Source organism: Kryptolebias marmoratus, linkage group LG10 (genome assembly GCF_001649575.2).
Source record: "Kryptolebias marmoratus isolate JLee-2015 linkage group LG10, ASM164957v2, whole genome shotgun sequence".
Classification (NCBI taxonomy): Eukaryota; Metazoa; Chordata; class Actinopteri; order Cyprinodontiformes; family Rivulidae; genus Kryptolebias; species Kryptolebias marmoratus.
Genome location: NC_051439.1, coordinates 3889458 through 3905125, shown reverse-complemented (window position 1 = coordinate 3905125; position 15668 = coordinate 3889458). Strand labels below are relative to the sequence as shown.

Genomic DNA, 15668 nt, shown 5'->3' with positions numbered 1-15668 from the left:
CTAAAAAAAAAAAAAAAAATTTTAAGTCTACTATTCAGTGAATTTTACATATAATGAGTTCAAATTTGTTGAGGTAGTAGCACAGCACAAACTCCAAGGGCTGATGTGAGATCACTCATAAAGCTATTTTCAAGATTTGAGCAGAACAGTTACAACTCCCTCGTTTCTCAACATAAAATGATCTTAGTCTAAAACTCTGGCATAAAAGGTGGTGGGTGATAAGCATTCCTTCAAGGATTGCTAAGCCTTTAACTTTACAAGAAAAAACTCCAAAACATGACATTACCTAACAGATAGAATATATCTCTTCTAATAATTGCAGCGGTTTTGGATCTAACTCAAACTGTATCATTTAAACAGAAAATTAATTTTTCTTCTCTGCTGAACTCATGAATGTTACAGTCAGTCAAAGAATAGAAGTGCTTTGATGTTACACTGGGCTTCTTTGGGACCTTAGCAACAATTACACACCTTGTTCCTGATCTTTGTTGGTTAAAACCCCTCCTGTAGAGGATAAGAGTGGTCTTGAATTGTTTCTGTTTCTTCACTGTCTGTCTGACTGTGGATAAAAAAAATCCAAACCACAGTCAGACAGATGTTTTTGCAACATTTTCCAGCTTGGTGAGCATTAACAACTTTTTTATCCTGAGGTTTTCAGAAATCACTTTGTTTGTGATAAAATGTGCTTCCACATAGGGTTGTGGGCAAAAGAAAGTCCCCCCCCTTTTTCAGTGCTAGGGTTTTACATATCATGATGTAATAATAACTAGAGAAATTGCATTTTATGCAAGAAAAAGCAGCGTTAATGCTGAGTGCTGAAGCTAAAACAAGCAGAATAAAGGCTAAAATGAACATAACATATGCTATTAGCAAAACAGGTGGTAAAGCTAAAATTAGTAAACAAATGCTGAAGATAACAGAAGAAGAAAAGAAGAAAAATAGAGCCTGTATGCTGCAACAGATTTCAAAGAAAACAGTGTTTTGGAAGAAATTGAAAAAATGTGTATGTGTTTCTTTGAGAAATTTTATTTTAAACATTTTAAAAAGTATAAAAATGACAAAACCCAAAAGTCTTAGTACACTATTTATCCAGCCAACAGCTTTGACATATGAATAGTACATCTGCTGATCAAATGTATTGATTATCTGATCATCATCAGTGTGATCACCTCTATAAAAACAGGAACTTTGTTAGTTTACTGCTTTGGAGCATACAGGTGTGGGTTAACCCAACGTCTAGGAGGAAAGGCATCAGCACTGACCTGAGAAAAACTGTTGCTCCCCATCAATCAGGAAAGGGTTAAAGGTAATTTCCAAACTATTTGAAGTCCGTCATTTTACAGGGAGAAAGATTATTCACAAGGGGAAAACATTTGAGACAGCTGCTAATCTTCTGAGGAGTGGACATCCTAACATACTCAGCTGAAAGGTCAGACTGTGCAACGCTCAGAAAACACACACACACACAAAACAAGAGTTCCATCTCAAACTCTACAAGCCTTGGTTAGCAGGTTAAAGGTTAAAGGTCATGACAGGACATTTAGAAAAAGACTGAACAAGTATGGTTTGTTTGGAGGGACTGTAGAAGAAAGTCTTCTCTCCAAAAACAACATAGCAGCAAGATTTAGGCTTGGAAAGCTTCATCTAAAGGAACCACAAGACTTCTGGAACAATGATGTGACCAAAGTACAGATGTTTACCCAGAATGCATAGCGTCATGTTTGTTGAAAACCAAATACCTCATAGCAACTGTGAAGCACGGTGGTGGAGGGCTGATGGTTTGGGCACCTAGCAGTCATTAATTTGACCATGAACTCCTCTGTAGACCAAAGGAATCTGGAGTCAAATGTGAGACCATCTGTCTGACAGCTGAAGCTTGGACCAGAATGGGTCCTGGTGCAGCAGAACAATGAGCCCAAACACAGCAGCTGATCTACAACAGAGCGGCTCAAAAAGAAAAGACTCAAGGTTCTGTAACGGTCCGGTAAAATTCCAGACATCGACGTGACTGAAATGCTGTGGTGGGACCTTAAGAGAGCTGAGCAAAAACAAATGTCTGCAAACCTCAATGACCTAAAGCAACACTGGAAAGAAGAGTGGGCCATAATTCCTCCACAACCATACGAGAGGATAATAAAGTCCAACAGAAAAGCACTACTGAGAGTCATTGCTGCTAAAGGCGGTTCTACAAGCTGCTGGATCAGGGGCTGGATGCAGTTTTTCATACACAGGTTTTTCATGGCTTCATTTTAGTTTGATAAATGTTGGCATGATGGAATCTGTTGTGTACTTTTGTACACCTGAGGTTAGCGTTGAATAATTTCAGAACCTGGTAAAGACATTTGTAAAATGTCCTGATGGCTAGAACTGAAGGAAAGTGGAATTTCTTTTTCCTACAACTGTAAAGACATCAAACAAACAGAACCAGCCTGAGTCTCACCTTAGTGGGGTTTGCAGAACAGATTGTTCCCACAGAGCGTTCAGTCCAGTTCATGTACCTCATCCTGCAGGGAGGCTAAGGGCCGTCCTGCATCGCCAACACGTTTGGCCATGATGTCCCACTGAGGAGTCAACGCTTTGGATTTGGTACCTAAAAATGATAAGGAACATGAGTTAATGCAGCAGAGATCACAAGCCGTTTTTTAAGTAGGCAATCAATCTATCAGCCCTACTAGAAACATAAAAGAAAACCTTTTTATCTGCCCCTTGGTGGCTTCACTTAAGAATAACTGCTTTGGTCTAATCACAGAATAACAACAAGAAACAAACTTAATAAACTAAATTTATTGTTATTGTTTCTTTTACCTTGCTTTTTCCACAACACCACCTGTGTTCTATGTTTCTATCTGAGCTCAGCAGACCCCTACAAATATGACCTAACACTAGTAGGAAATGATAAAACAGTGTTTAAAAGGTAGTTTTAAAACTTGCACATTTATTTTATACTCTGAGCACAAACATGTTGGACAAGGTTTTGCAATATCACAGATTAGGCATAAAATTATTTTCAAAGTTTAACCAAAACGGCTACAACTCAACATATTCTCAGTTTAAAACTCTGGCATGAAAGATGTTGGGTAATATGCATTCCGTCAAAGAATTTTACTTTTATAAATTTGTTTTGTTTTCATTTCGGAACACTGGGGACTGGATGGAGATTTTCCAAGGGCCACTTCTAGCCCATGAGCTGCATGTTGCCCTGTGTGGTCTTAAGGTTCTCAGTCAGAAACTCAAAAACAGAGACACTGATTAATAAAACCTTAAACTCCAGACTTGAAGGGGTCCAAAAAAAGCAAACATCACCAGTAAACAAAAAATGTGAGAAAGGCTCTATATGTCTGAATAACATTTTTGTAAAAAACGTATTTTCATCCTTCGGATTCTATATCAATACTGTTGTTTTCTTTTTTCAGTACTTATCCAGAAAATATTAAAAAACATTTCACACTTTGCGAGACTGTAAGATCCTCGTTAATCCACCGCCATTTTCTGCAGCTTCATTTTCATAAAAACTAAAACTTCATCCTTGTAAAGCCAAACCTCCTCTCGACACATTACCCCAGACTGGGCCTGAGGCGAGCTCACAGACCGGTGGAAATGGGCTCTCTCAGGACACCGAGCCTCAGCTACCCTCCTCTGCACCGTTACCATGACAACACAGACTGAAGACTCCAACTAAAGCTGCAAGGCCGATCCTTTTCCAATCCCTTTCTCTCTGCCTTTTTCTGACATATTCTCCCTCTTGATCTTTCAGTCTGTCTCTATTTGTTTGGTATCAGAGGGAAACTGAAACATAACTCAATAAAATAAATAAATAAATAAAGGCTTAGCATTGCTTGAAGAAATGAATATCTTTACCAATCGAGTTCAGTAAAGGTGAGAGTAAACACAAACCATCCAGTCCGTTGTGCTGTTCATAGGTGCGTTTGCCCAGGATGGTGGGGGAGCCGTTGTTGAGGATGGGAGAGGACTTGATGGGGGTCAAGCTGCCGGTAGAGATTGAGCCTCCATGAGTCAGGGGTTCGGGCTTTGATGGACGTGGATGTGCTTCTGTAAAATAGGAGCAAGAAACAAAATAGAATGAAGAAGAAAAAAAAAGAAAAATTAAAAAATTTTACAGACAGCATCTAAAACTATAATCAGTAAGTGAAGAAAAATGTAAATTCCTTTTGTAATTTAGGCAGTTTTTGATAAATGTTCTTGTAAAACTGACCCTCTCTTTTTGAGACTAAAACAAAAAAACACAATGACTAAAGTTTTTGTTTATTTGCTTTCTGAGGGTGATAAAATATAGTTGATTGGTTATACAAGGTCACAAAATTTAAACTTGATTTTATAACATGCTCATTTCAGAAACAAAATGCTCTAATATGTAGCTTCAGTCAGCAGCTTCTATCTACTCATTAGGGGCATGAATGTCTTCTCAATTTTGCATCATTAATGATTAATTTTAACCATTCTTTGTCCAACAATTACACAACTTCAGTCATTTTTAAAAACAAGTTTGAATTTATTGTGAATGAAATGATCTAGATGTAAAAAATTGACCAAACAAAACAAAGAGCTCAGCATCGCAGTGGACCCGGTGAGGGACTTCCTCTTACCTAAGTAGCGAACCACAGACTCCAGAGGTTTACGGTCAATGGGTTTGTGTTGCAGAAGCTTTTTTGGCTTATCTGGTAACCGCAGGGCACCTACAGACATTCAGTGGAAAAAAAACACAGTCATTAATAATAAAACGGATAAAGAAAAGCAGAAAGTAGGTGTATGTTATAGGAGGCAATATGCATTCCTTCCAAGAACGCTACTTTCCTTAATTATGTTCAGAACTACATTAGCTCCTTACATTCTGCTTTGATGGCTGCTGTGTTGACAGGCAGGTAGGGGTGTCTGGCCATATATCGAGGCCGGATGATGTCCTGGCAGAGGCGGCGTGCCACCCGTGTCAGCCCCGTGGTCTGCAGGTAAAAAGCCTGTCGGGTCTTTACGGCAAACTTGGGGCTGCCGCTGTGCCGAAGGGGAAGGCCATGAGGGCTCTGAAATATACAAACAGGGGAAGAACATCTGGAAATAAGTTTAAAACAGAATACCACCTTGAAGGTAGTTGCTTGAACAATTTTCACAAGAATGAATTTAATAATAAATAGAAAGATTTTATGGTTTACCTAATGTTGAACTTACTTGTGGAGGCTAACATTAAGAAAACCTACAAGTTTTTTTTTATTACAGGACTGAGAAGCAAGACAGGCGTAACAGCACGCTGGATGTTATTTCCTAACCCTTTAGCATTTCAAATAATAAGTATTCAGAAGTAAAACTACAAAAAATATTATAGAATCTACACCAATACTTGAACATGAACCATACACAGCACTGAAGCACCTTCAAATCATAAAACTATGACTTTTAATTCCTTACTTTTTAGGGGAATAGTTCAATTCAAATTTTATAATTTTTTTAGAGGTTCACAGTGAATACTTTAGTGTAACTTTGTAACTTGTGTGTTAAAGCAGCTGAACTTCCTGTGAAAAAATAAGTCAAATATCAGAGTTATAATACAAGAGTTTTACATTATATTTTATGTACCAACTTCAAGAAAACAAGTGATTTTTAAGCTCATACCCTCATTTTACAGAAAAACGTTTCCTTGATCTCACGTGAAAGGTAAGGAACTTTATTTTTTTTTAAACCCTAGAATGATTTTCATTTATGTAATAGTAAAAAGCAGATTTTTAAGTACCTTTAAGGATATGCTGGTGTAGATTCTCAGTCATCCAGGACGTGGTAGTAAATCCAGAAACAGAATAGAAGTTCAGCTGTTTTTTTTTTTCCACCTTATTTTGGATTTACCTTTAAGAATTGAATGTTTTGTTGAACTGAAACTTCTTTTTTTTCTGTATCTTTGGTATGATTTTCTGATAAAAATAAAATTGTGGAATATTTTACTATCATATTTTGGATGTTTTTTGTTTTTTTAATCCACCACAGAACACACTTTAGGTTTTCTATTATCTAATAATGCAAAGCATTATTTAAAGCATGATTTAAAAAACTGCTGAAATAAACAGTGGCTTATTTAACATGAGACTGAACTACAAAAATATGATCTTTCACAGCAACATCTACGAAGAGCTGAAAAAGTGAACCCAATATTCAGGAAGACGTGTTTGTTTGAAGTAGGCTTGTACCGTGCTGTTGCGGTTGGGTCCTGGCCTCTCGCCGTCTAGTCTGGTGGGCATTTTTAAGCCTCCATACTTCTTCCAGTAGGTCCAACATGAAGCGCACAGACGACACTGCATATTGGGAGGTCCCCACGAGTACCACTGGTACGAGCTGCTGGCTGCAAACACAGTCACATGAGTAAGAAGCTCAGGCATGCCAAAAAGAAAGCGGGTACTGTGTGGAAGACAGAAAAACGTTTATATAATCATGAACACAAACATGAACAAGCTCAACTTTCAGAATAGTGTAAATGCTGATTCAGCATTCACACTATTGTTTTGCTGCTTATTTTTCTGTATGTTTTTTGTGCTCCAAGTACTTCTGCATACTTTGAGCAATTTTAGTCATTCATGCATGAAATTCATCCCATTCAGGAGATGCTTGCCACAAATTTTGTAACTCTCAAACTATTCAAAATATTTCACTTTATTTTCAAAAATGTCCACATAGAAACACACTGAGATCTCTTTAATTCCTTCAAAAACATTTAAATTTGCTTTTGGATACTTGCTCTATTTGTGTCATCTTAGTCTACTTTCAGCTTGCCTTTGGATACTTTTAGCTAGTTGATAGTTTTAGCTTTTATCTTGCATTTTGCTACATTGACCTTTTAGCTAACCTTTTGTTACTTTTAGCGAACAACTAGTGTTTTTGTACTTTAGCTAGCGTTTGTTTCTTTTAGCTTTAAAAACTCAACTTTAGCGTGTTCAGAGAAGTCATTAAGCACTCAGCATTTTCACAGGAAATGCAATTTCTCTAGTTCTTTGATGAGCTAATAAGGTCATTCAGAAAGAAATGATGCTATTTCTCTTCTCATAATTCAGTTTTAAATGTGAGCTACATACCAAAAACAAATAGGGTGGATTTGTACTTTTTAAATAATCTGTATCAAAATAAAAAAAAAAAGCATCCCTAAAAACTAACAGATTATCCTCATCCTATCACAGGTTGGATGATCCACGTTTGGAGACTGGCTAAAATAAGATTACTAATATCTGTGCCTAACAATGCTCTAATGTCTATTATAATTATTCACTCAGATTACTTTTCTTCTGTTTGTCATTAGTGATGTAAAATTAAAATGCTAACAGATCCTGTGAAATTCTTGTTCTAACAATTGGCTCTTTATGTTTCATCAGTTTCAAACTCCAGCAGGAATGCTAGGCCTTTCATTTTTAAGTTCATCAAGTTTATTTATAGGTTAAGCAGTTTATAGGTTCCTTAGATGTCCCTTACAAGGTCGTATAAAACTCTTGTAAGTATTATAAGTTTTATAATGCTATGTAAAAACTTAAAACTTAGAAACATAAAACAGCAGCCGACCAAGTAACACAGACTTTTAAATCCAGTTTTGTAATTTACCAAATCAAAATGTTATTAATAAAAGAACTGTAACTACAACCTGACAGTATTCTTAAATAAATGAGAGACTTACTGTAGCAGCTTTCACAGGCTCTGCCCAGGCCCGGGGTCTGCCCTGAGCCTGGTGGTCCAGGGACGCCTGCACCTGCTGCTCCGTTTAAAAGAGCTGGCTTTACATTGTTACTCAGCTGGTTCGGGTTTGGCTTGTTACTGAGAGGGTTCATGAGCAGAGACAGAGTTGGATATGCAAATGGAAAACAGTCTTTCGTTACAGTGCCCATAAGAATCACAAACATGTTGTTTCAGACCAGTTCAGCTGATCCATTCAAAGTTATCACGGAAACCTCCGTAATAAACCAACACTGATGAATTTAAGGCCTTGTTCACACTGCAGCATTCTGTTTTTTTAAAACTACTTCAATTACATACATTTTTAAAAGATGTACTGTATACTTGATATCTACAATGTTTTTTTGTTTTATTTTGTTTGTTTTGTTTTTTGTATTCTTGACAGTTGAGTGACAAAAACCTTTTTGGCCTTAAATTATACAGTATAACAATAAGTGGTATAGCTCTGCTCTATTTAAAGCAACGTGATCATTCACCAGCCTTGTTTGTCCATTCCAGAAATAAAATATATGAAGGTTTTGCTGTAGTGTGTCTGCAGCACAAACAAAAGCATGTATTCTGTCCGCTTTGTTGTATCTGTCATGCTTGGGGTTGTAGGTTAGGTGTGAGGTGGATGTATGACATCAACATTTTTAAAAGTTTGTATTTAGGCTGTCTACACAAATACGCAGGAGTTGCATTTCAATATTCTGAAACCCCTTTTCCAAAAATACCAGATAGTTTGCATGTGAACACAAGGCTAACAGGGCAGAAAACGTTACTGTGTGGTCAAGGCCCAAGCATCAGTGGTGGTGCTATTTATTATTATGTGACCTTTTATATAGGAACTAACATTTTGTTGGACCATCTTTAGTTCTAAATACAGAGTGCACTTGATGTGGCATCTCTTAAATAAACTAGGCAGTGCACAGGCATATGTCCTAAAGCCAACAAAGGCAGTAAAATCACAACAAACGTTACATAAAATATGATAAAAGAAAAAGTACTTACTAGTTGGGGATGTAAACCTGCTTCAGCTTGCTCTCTGCTTCAGCTGCTTTTAATCGTTTCTGAAACAGAAACAGGTTGAGAAGGAGGAAGAGGGAGAAAACAAAAACACTGGGTTAAACCTGATCCTCAACAACGGTGTGAAAAATACAGGGTAGTTTAACAAAACAAAAAGTAGTTCAGAATGTATAACAGAAGTTTACCTGCTGAACGTATCTATCTGTGGTTTTCCACATGTAGTAATACTCAATAATACTTGTCAGTGACTTCCAGGGCAACTGGGAAGATAATACAACAAATAAGAAGTTATGTTAGAGGTGCTGTTATTCAGCAGATTTTTAACTGACATGGTGTCCATCACAGTCACAAGTGTCCCAGAGAAAATCTTGATGAAGGGGAAAAAATGGGCTGAAACAATTAGCTGATTAACAGAAAAAACACCACTAATTTTATATTTGATTGTTGTTATGGTCAAGTTGTCAAATTAAGTATTTCACTGCTTTTTGCTCTTTCAGGAATGCAGAATATCTTTTGTGCAAATGCTGCCGTCAAATCTCACAAGACTAAAGCACTCTGACAAGGAAGCATAAATGTATATTTTCTGAAGATGCACCACTTGAATTAAGATCTCTCTAACGAGTCTGAGAGGAAACTGTTCTAAGGTAATATGTAAGCCATGGCCCCACCCATGATTGTGGTGTCCTCTTGATGTTTAGGAAAAAGTCTGAGGAGAAACAGGAGTGAGCAGCAGTGACGGAGGTCGGCCACCAGGTGGCAGAGGGACGCACACAGTGAAAACACAATGTGGATGAGAAACATCTGCCAACTGCAGCACCCTTCGTCTGCAGCTGAAAGAACACCTGACCATAACGTGCTACAGCATCTTTCTCGTGGCTTTCAGCAAACATTTGAAATGTTCAAAAGATACAAGCTTACAGTGTCTTGCAGTAGCATTCTTACTACTTAGAAATGGAGCGAATGCAATGATACTTTCTAAGACTATCATTATGTTCAAAAGTACTCGACTAAATGCAAACGTTAAGTCCAAACGTCTTCTCTATTTCAGGGGTAACACGGGCAACAAATAGTAAAGCACTACAATTATCTGTCATCTTGTTTAATAACTAAACAACACTGCTTTTCAAACTGAATGGACTTTCAGAATAAACAACATTTTAGTTTGAGGAACAGTTAACATGAAAGGAAATTTTAACTTGTGCTGAGAGATCAAAATCCGTTTATGACTAATGGTGTACGTAAAAATCTGCAGAATTCTAAAAGTTTCATTAGAGTTTTAACTACAACACCAGTTCCAAGTAAGTTGGGACGTTGTGTGAAATGTAAAAATAAAAAAAAGCTACAATGTTCAAATTTCATGAACCCATATTTTAATCACAATGACACAATCATATTGATGCTTAAACTAAGAAAATTTACTGTTTTTGAATAAAATCATGCAATGTTAAACATAATGGCAGCAACACAATTTTAAAAAGTTTAAACGGGAGCAAGATAAGTTTGTAAAAAAAAAATGGTATGAGTAAGAAACACATGATGGAGCATTTTGCAACTAATTAGGTTAATGGAAAGAGCATTTTAGAGAGACTGAATCTCTCAGAGGTAAAGATGGGCAGAGGTTAAAATAAAACAATTTCAGAATTTGAATATCCCATTATCTACAGTTCCTAATGTTATCAAAAGATCCTGAGAATCTGCAGAAATCTCTGAGCTCAAAGGACGAGGCTGAAATCAGTGTTGGATGGCCGTCCTCTTTGGGTCCTCAGGCAGCGCAGCTTTAAAAACAGGCCTGATTCTGTTCTGGACAGCACTGCATCACCGAGCTGGCTTACCTGCAGTCCAGACCTCTCACCAACTGAAAACCTTTGACAAATCATGAAACAAAACCTCCAGCAGCTGCTCTCCTCAGTTCCTAGACATTTAGACTGTTGTTAAAATAAGAGATGATGTTTCACAGTAAAAAACATGACACTGTCCCAACTTCTTTGAGATGTGTTGCTGTTTCCCAGTTTAAACATTTGATATGTATACTACGTTCCATTGTGAATAAAATATGGGTTTATGTAAATGATTGCATTCTGTTCTTATTTACATTTCAAACAACATCCCAACTTTTTCAGAGTTGAGGTTGTACTTCCCAAAATGCAAGTCTTTTTGTTTGGCCACTCACAAAATCCTGCTGGATATCCGTGAAGTCTTTGCCGTATTTCTCGAGTGCCTCCTCAAACAGGTTGGCCTCTGAGGCGCTCCACTCCTCCATCTCATCTCTGCAGAGGACCGGCCCACCCTGAGGCACCAGTGCTGCAATGGCCCGGGTCATGTCATAGCCGTTAGCATGGAGGGTGTCCATAGCGTGAAACTTGACACAAGAAAGTATGAAAGAATGCCATTTAGGCAAATTATGTTTGGATAATGTCTGTGGAAACAGTAATAGTTAATATGCAGTCTTTGTGCAAAATCTGGAGCTGATCAGGCTCACACCATGCTTATATGACCAATGTTTTTGTTAAAATAAGCAGCTATAAACCTAAACACAAAGATGTATGCACCACAGACATTAGCCTTGATCAGCAGTTTCCAATACCATTGAAATCTTTAGATGTTGATGCTAATCTAACTAATGTGCATCTCACCAATGTGATGTCCCTGGAGGCTGCAGCAGCACTCATATGGAGGCTCGGCTGCCGGACAGAACTGCTGCAGTCCAAAGCTCTGGCAAACGTACCCACTGAACTAAGAGACAAAAAGGTAATGAGAAAGACACACTAGGAGGGATTTTTATTGAGCTTGGCTGAAAGAAATTGCTCTAAAATGCTTTTGTGACCATTTCTATAAAGAAACCATTAAAAAAAACTGTAAAGGTTTGGATGTTTAAGCATCAAAGCACCCTTATTAGTACTCAGAATCAAGAAATATAATATTTCTGCCAACTGTGAAAACAAAACTGACACTGGTGTAAAAGTTTTAATCAGGAGCAGAATTTTTCTGAGCAGACTCTGTGAGAGCCAGCCTTTGATGCAGTAAGTAAGTAATAAAATAAAAAAATAAGATGATGCTTGTAATGCCTCACAGCTGTCAAGCCTGAGAATTAAGAGGTTACTGTCTGAGAAATTGTAATTTCTCTCAATAATCAAAAATTTGTATTTCAGCAACAGGGTTTATACACAGCATTTGTTGTCCATTAGTCCAAGTGCAGCATTTTGTTTGATACACACAAGCAGAGCAGGTTTTAAATTTTTGAAAGCTACACTTAGTTTAACTAAACTTTGTCAGTTTTATTTATTTATAAATAAAGTTTTCTGGTTATTAAACACAAATGGCATTTGTCATCCACTGAGTTTGTATTTGACATCATAAATGCACAAATTCAAACACCACAATCAGCAATATATAAATAAAATATATTTAATCTTCACTTCATCAGTGCTGCTCATTATAAAGAAGCTGTCAAACTGATAGCCTCAAGAGGACTCAGTTTAACAAAGTTTTCACATTATTTTCATCCTTCAAACCAAAAAACGGCAATCTTAAATTAATTCTTCAAAGGTGTATTTCCAAAGAGAAAGTGCTCCAGAGATGCACCTAGAAAATTACTTTTCTTGCAATTACTTTTCTGTATTAGTAAATACAAAAGAAAATGAAACTATTTTCCCTCTTTTACAGCTGTGTTGACTTACCGAGCTACTACTAAAAACTGGTCGATCTGTTTCTCTGTTAGTGAGCTGTTGGGGTCCCAAACCCTCTCCTCCAGTTTTGCCAGATCCCTGCCATCCTCTTCATCTGAAATTACCCACAATGCAAACAAAAGAGCACATGTAAATCTGTTACATGTTTAAATAAGATCATCATTCACATAGATACAACACAAAACTTCTTTCTGCTTCTCCTTTTAAAAAGCACTTTGTTTAAAGCTTTAATAAATTAGTCAACAAACCAAACAAACTGCTTGACTTTTCAATACACGTAGCAGAATTTCATTAACACAAGTTAATTACAGAGCTCTGTCCCACAGTGCTGTGACTGCAACTTCATCGGTTTAACATTCTGGGAAAACACAAAATCCAGTGTTTATTCAAAAAATGATTTTCATGTTTATTTTTTTTTTTCTTTTAGACTGTTAAAATTCATATAAAGACTTTAACAGGATGAAAATGTTGAAAAGGAAAATTGCAAATAAGCCACAGCACACAAAAGAGCCATTTCTATCAGGTGAAAATGATCATCTGCTGCCTTGAGAGGTGGGTAATCATATAACGGCCATTGTCTGTCTGTGTGTGTGTGTGTGTGTGTGTGTGTCTGTGTGTGTTTGAAAGCAAAATATCTCATGAACCACAGCACAGATTTTATTGAAACTTTCAGAAAGCAACTGTTGGATTTACATCTATAACTGACTTAACTTTTGACATCAACCTGATTCTAGATGGCCACCACAGCTAAGCTAATTTAGAAATCCCAAAAATGGCTATAACTCAGTCAGTTTTGCAAATATTGAGCTTAAATTTGGTTTAACAGTAGCTGAGAGTCATCCTCAACACTTACTCTGAATACTAACAAATCTTGCATAAGATTATACAGAACGTCATTTACAAGGTTTAACCAAAACAGCTTTAACTCCTTCCCTTTTCATCATAAGATGATCTTAGTTTAAAACTTTGGTATGAAAGGAAGCGAGCATAATATGAAAAGTATCAACAGTTTTTAATACTAGGGTTGAAAATGTAAAATTTTCAACTGTTCTAAATCAGACTATTGTAAAGGGGGGAAACTACTAAAAAAGGAAAACAAATACTTTTACTTGTCTGTGACTTGTTTATTTGAAGAAATCTGCATAAAGTTAAATATTTAAGATTTAAGTTAAGATGTACCTTCTTTTAAGAGATCAGTGATGTCAGCCTGGTATTTGTTCCCAATGCGGATCTCCCCCTTATCAGCCAGCAGGGTCTTTTGCTGAGGGTCATACACCAGTGAGTAGAAGAAGGCATCCTGGGAAATACAGAGTGCAGGAAGTTGGGAGGATAAAGTGAAGGAACAGAAAACCAAATGGGCAGGCAGAGATGGGTTAGAGTGTGCTGCATCTGTGTGAGTGTATGTTTTCCTCTCTGCTAGTCTCTTGTCTCCTCATTACTGTATGTGAAAAGAACATTCTGGGTCAACATGCTAAATAATTCATCCGGAAACAAGAATCTTTAAAGTCATAAGACTCAGACCCAAACACATTTAGATTAGTCTAACAAACCTAATCACATATTTAAAAACCCCATGATCCTACTTGGCATTAACACCTGAGGCCAGATGCATAAAATAATTTAATGATTAAAACTCTGAACACAGACAGAGGCAAGATTGTGGACATGAATTTTTCTCACCAGATTTACAAAAACTGTGTATGCATGGCCTTTTTACAGAAATCTCAGCCATTATATAACTCTTCTTATGTAGACATGACTGATTTCCATCCCCATCTTTAACAAAGTGTATGGATAGCAGGTGCAGATATCATGGGGTTCAGCAATACCTGGCACACAATACAAGGATCCTCTGTGTGTGTGTTTGTTTTAAGGCCCAGAAGCTTCATTACACACATGGGTATCTTCAAATATGACTGGTTCCAACATCTGGCCACTGTGTTATATTTACACCCTATATGTTGGGCAATTGCACTCACTGTTTTGACTGGCTGGCAGATGCTCCAGCAACTGCCTGGTAACACCATTGCTCTACTCATGATGCTACTACTAGACGTGCCTGCTCCTTGGCAAATCAAACCACTTCCATAGCCATTGTTGGTCTGCATAAGTACCAAGCAATGGTAAATACCAAATGTGAAACTGAGACACATATGAGTGAAGTAAACAAAGAAAGAAATGACTTAGATGGTCTTAGTTAAAAATTATCACTGGAAAAAAAATGGAAAAATGGAACTAAAATGGTAGGCTTTGCTACTTTTTCTAACCATCTCATAATTTCAGAGCAAATTCCCCAAAAAGCTTAAAAAACAAAAAATTGATTAGTCTATAAATATTTCTCTTCTTCTTTAAGGTCTTAAATAAACACAAATCTGCCAGTATGGATACATATAGCTGAAGAAAGAATGAGGTGAGGACATTGTGATCATACATCCACCCTCTCTAAATAGCAGTTTGTTTCTAAGAAAGTGTGCTCTATTATCTGTGTGTACATTTCCCCTGGAGGGGGACACACATACCTCTCTGTCCAGGTAGGACTTCAGAGCTTCCGTCTCATTCAGCAGCGTCACGCAGCACTTTCCTCTGGAGTTTAGTAAGAATGTGAGAAAAACAAAGGAAGGACAGAAAGACAGGAAGGGACGATGACAAGAGGGCAAAATACAGAAAGAAGAAGAGGAGCAGAGCAGGAACATTTAAAAACAGAAAAGCAGATAGGACTTGTGATAACAGGTTAATAAAGGTGGTATCTCACTGGGCTGCGACTGCTGAAGATTAGTTGCCGACTCAAAATTGTGGGAAAAGTGACAAATTTTGAGTTGCAGTCTCGCTGAAGTCTGAGTGTTTGCAACCAAGTGACGAGTGAGCCGAGTGGTCGCACTTTGAACGGCTAGTTTCTGAAAATCACAATCTATTTTTGTGTGAAAAGCTGAATTCTTGACCTGCTTTGTACCAACCTTGGAAGCCACATCCACATTTAAGATTTCATCTGCTTGAGTGCAGTTTTGAAATGAAGAATAAAAAATTGGAAGATGTGAAGAGAAAATTTGCTGCACAAATTTAGCTTAATGTGCTTAAAAGTCGAGCAAAAGGGTAGCGAGGTTCTGCAACTCACACGAGGACATTAAGAACCCCTGTGAATGTTTTGATACAGTTTGGAGACTCCCTTGTGAAAGCCGTTCACTAACTAGTCTCCAACAGGCACAGGATAATGACATAATACAATTTTGTTTTCCTTATATCAATAGCTAATCCATCCTTTTTCTT

General features: G+C 37.2%; 1 protein-coding gene across 2 annotated transcripts in view; it reads right to left on the bottom strand.

Moving 5' to 3' along the window:
- Nucleotides 1-15668, bottom strand: part of mta1 (metastasis associated 1) — a 58027-nt gene that overhangs the window by 6401 nt on the left and 35958 nt on the right. For both annotated transcript variants that reach the window (XM_017421585.3, XM_017421584.3), the window contains exons 5-17: nucleotides 14924-14987; nucleotides 13584-13701; nucleotides 12396-12498; nucleotides 11352-11451; nucleotides 10889-11077; nucleotides 8904-8978; nucleotides 8704-8762; nucleotides 7658-7794; nucleotides 6189-6340; nucleotides 4847-5036; nucleotides 4605-4694; nucleotides 3895-4050; nucleotides 2441-2590 (exon numbers count right to left, since the gene is read on the bottom strand). In XM_017421585.3, the coding sequence (XP_017277074.1) occupies nucleotides 2481-2590; nucleotides 3895-4050; nucleotides 4605-4694; nucleotides 4847-5036; nucleotides 6189-6340; nucleotides 7658-7794; nucleotides 8704-8762; nucleotides 8904-8978; nucleotides 10889-11077; nucleotides 11352-11451; nucleotides 12396-12498; nucleotides 13584-13701; nucleotides 14924-14987 (1543 nt within the window). In that variant the 3' untranslated portion in view covers nucleotides 2441-2480. The remainder of the gene's footprint in view (nucleotides 1-2440; nucleotides 2591-3894; nucleotides 4051-4604; nucleotides 4695-4846; nucleotides 5037-6188; nucleotides 6341-7657; nucleotides 7795-8703; nucleotides 8763-8903; nucleotides 8979-10888; nucleotides 11078-11351; nucleotides 11452-12395; nucleotides 12499-13583; nucleotides 13702-14923; nucleotides 14988-15668) is intronic.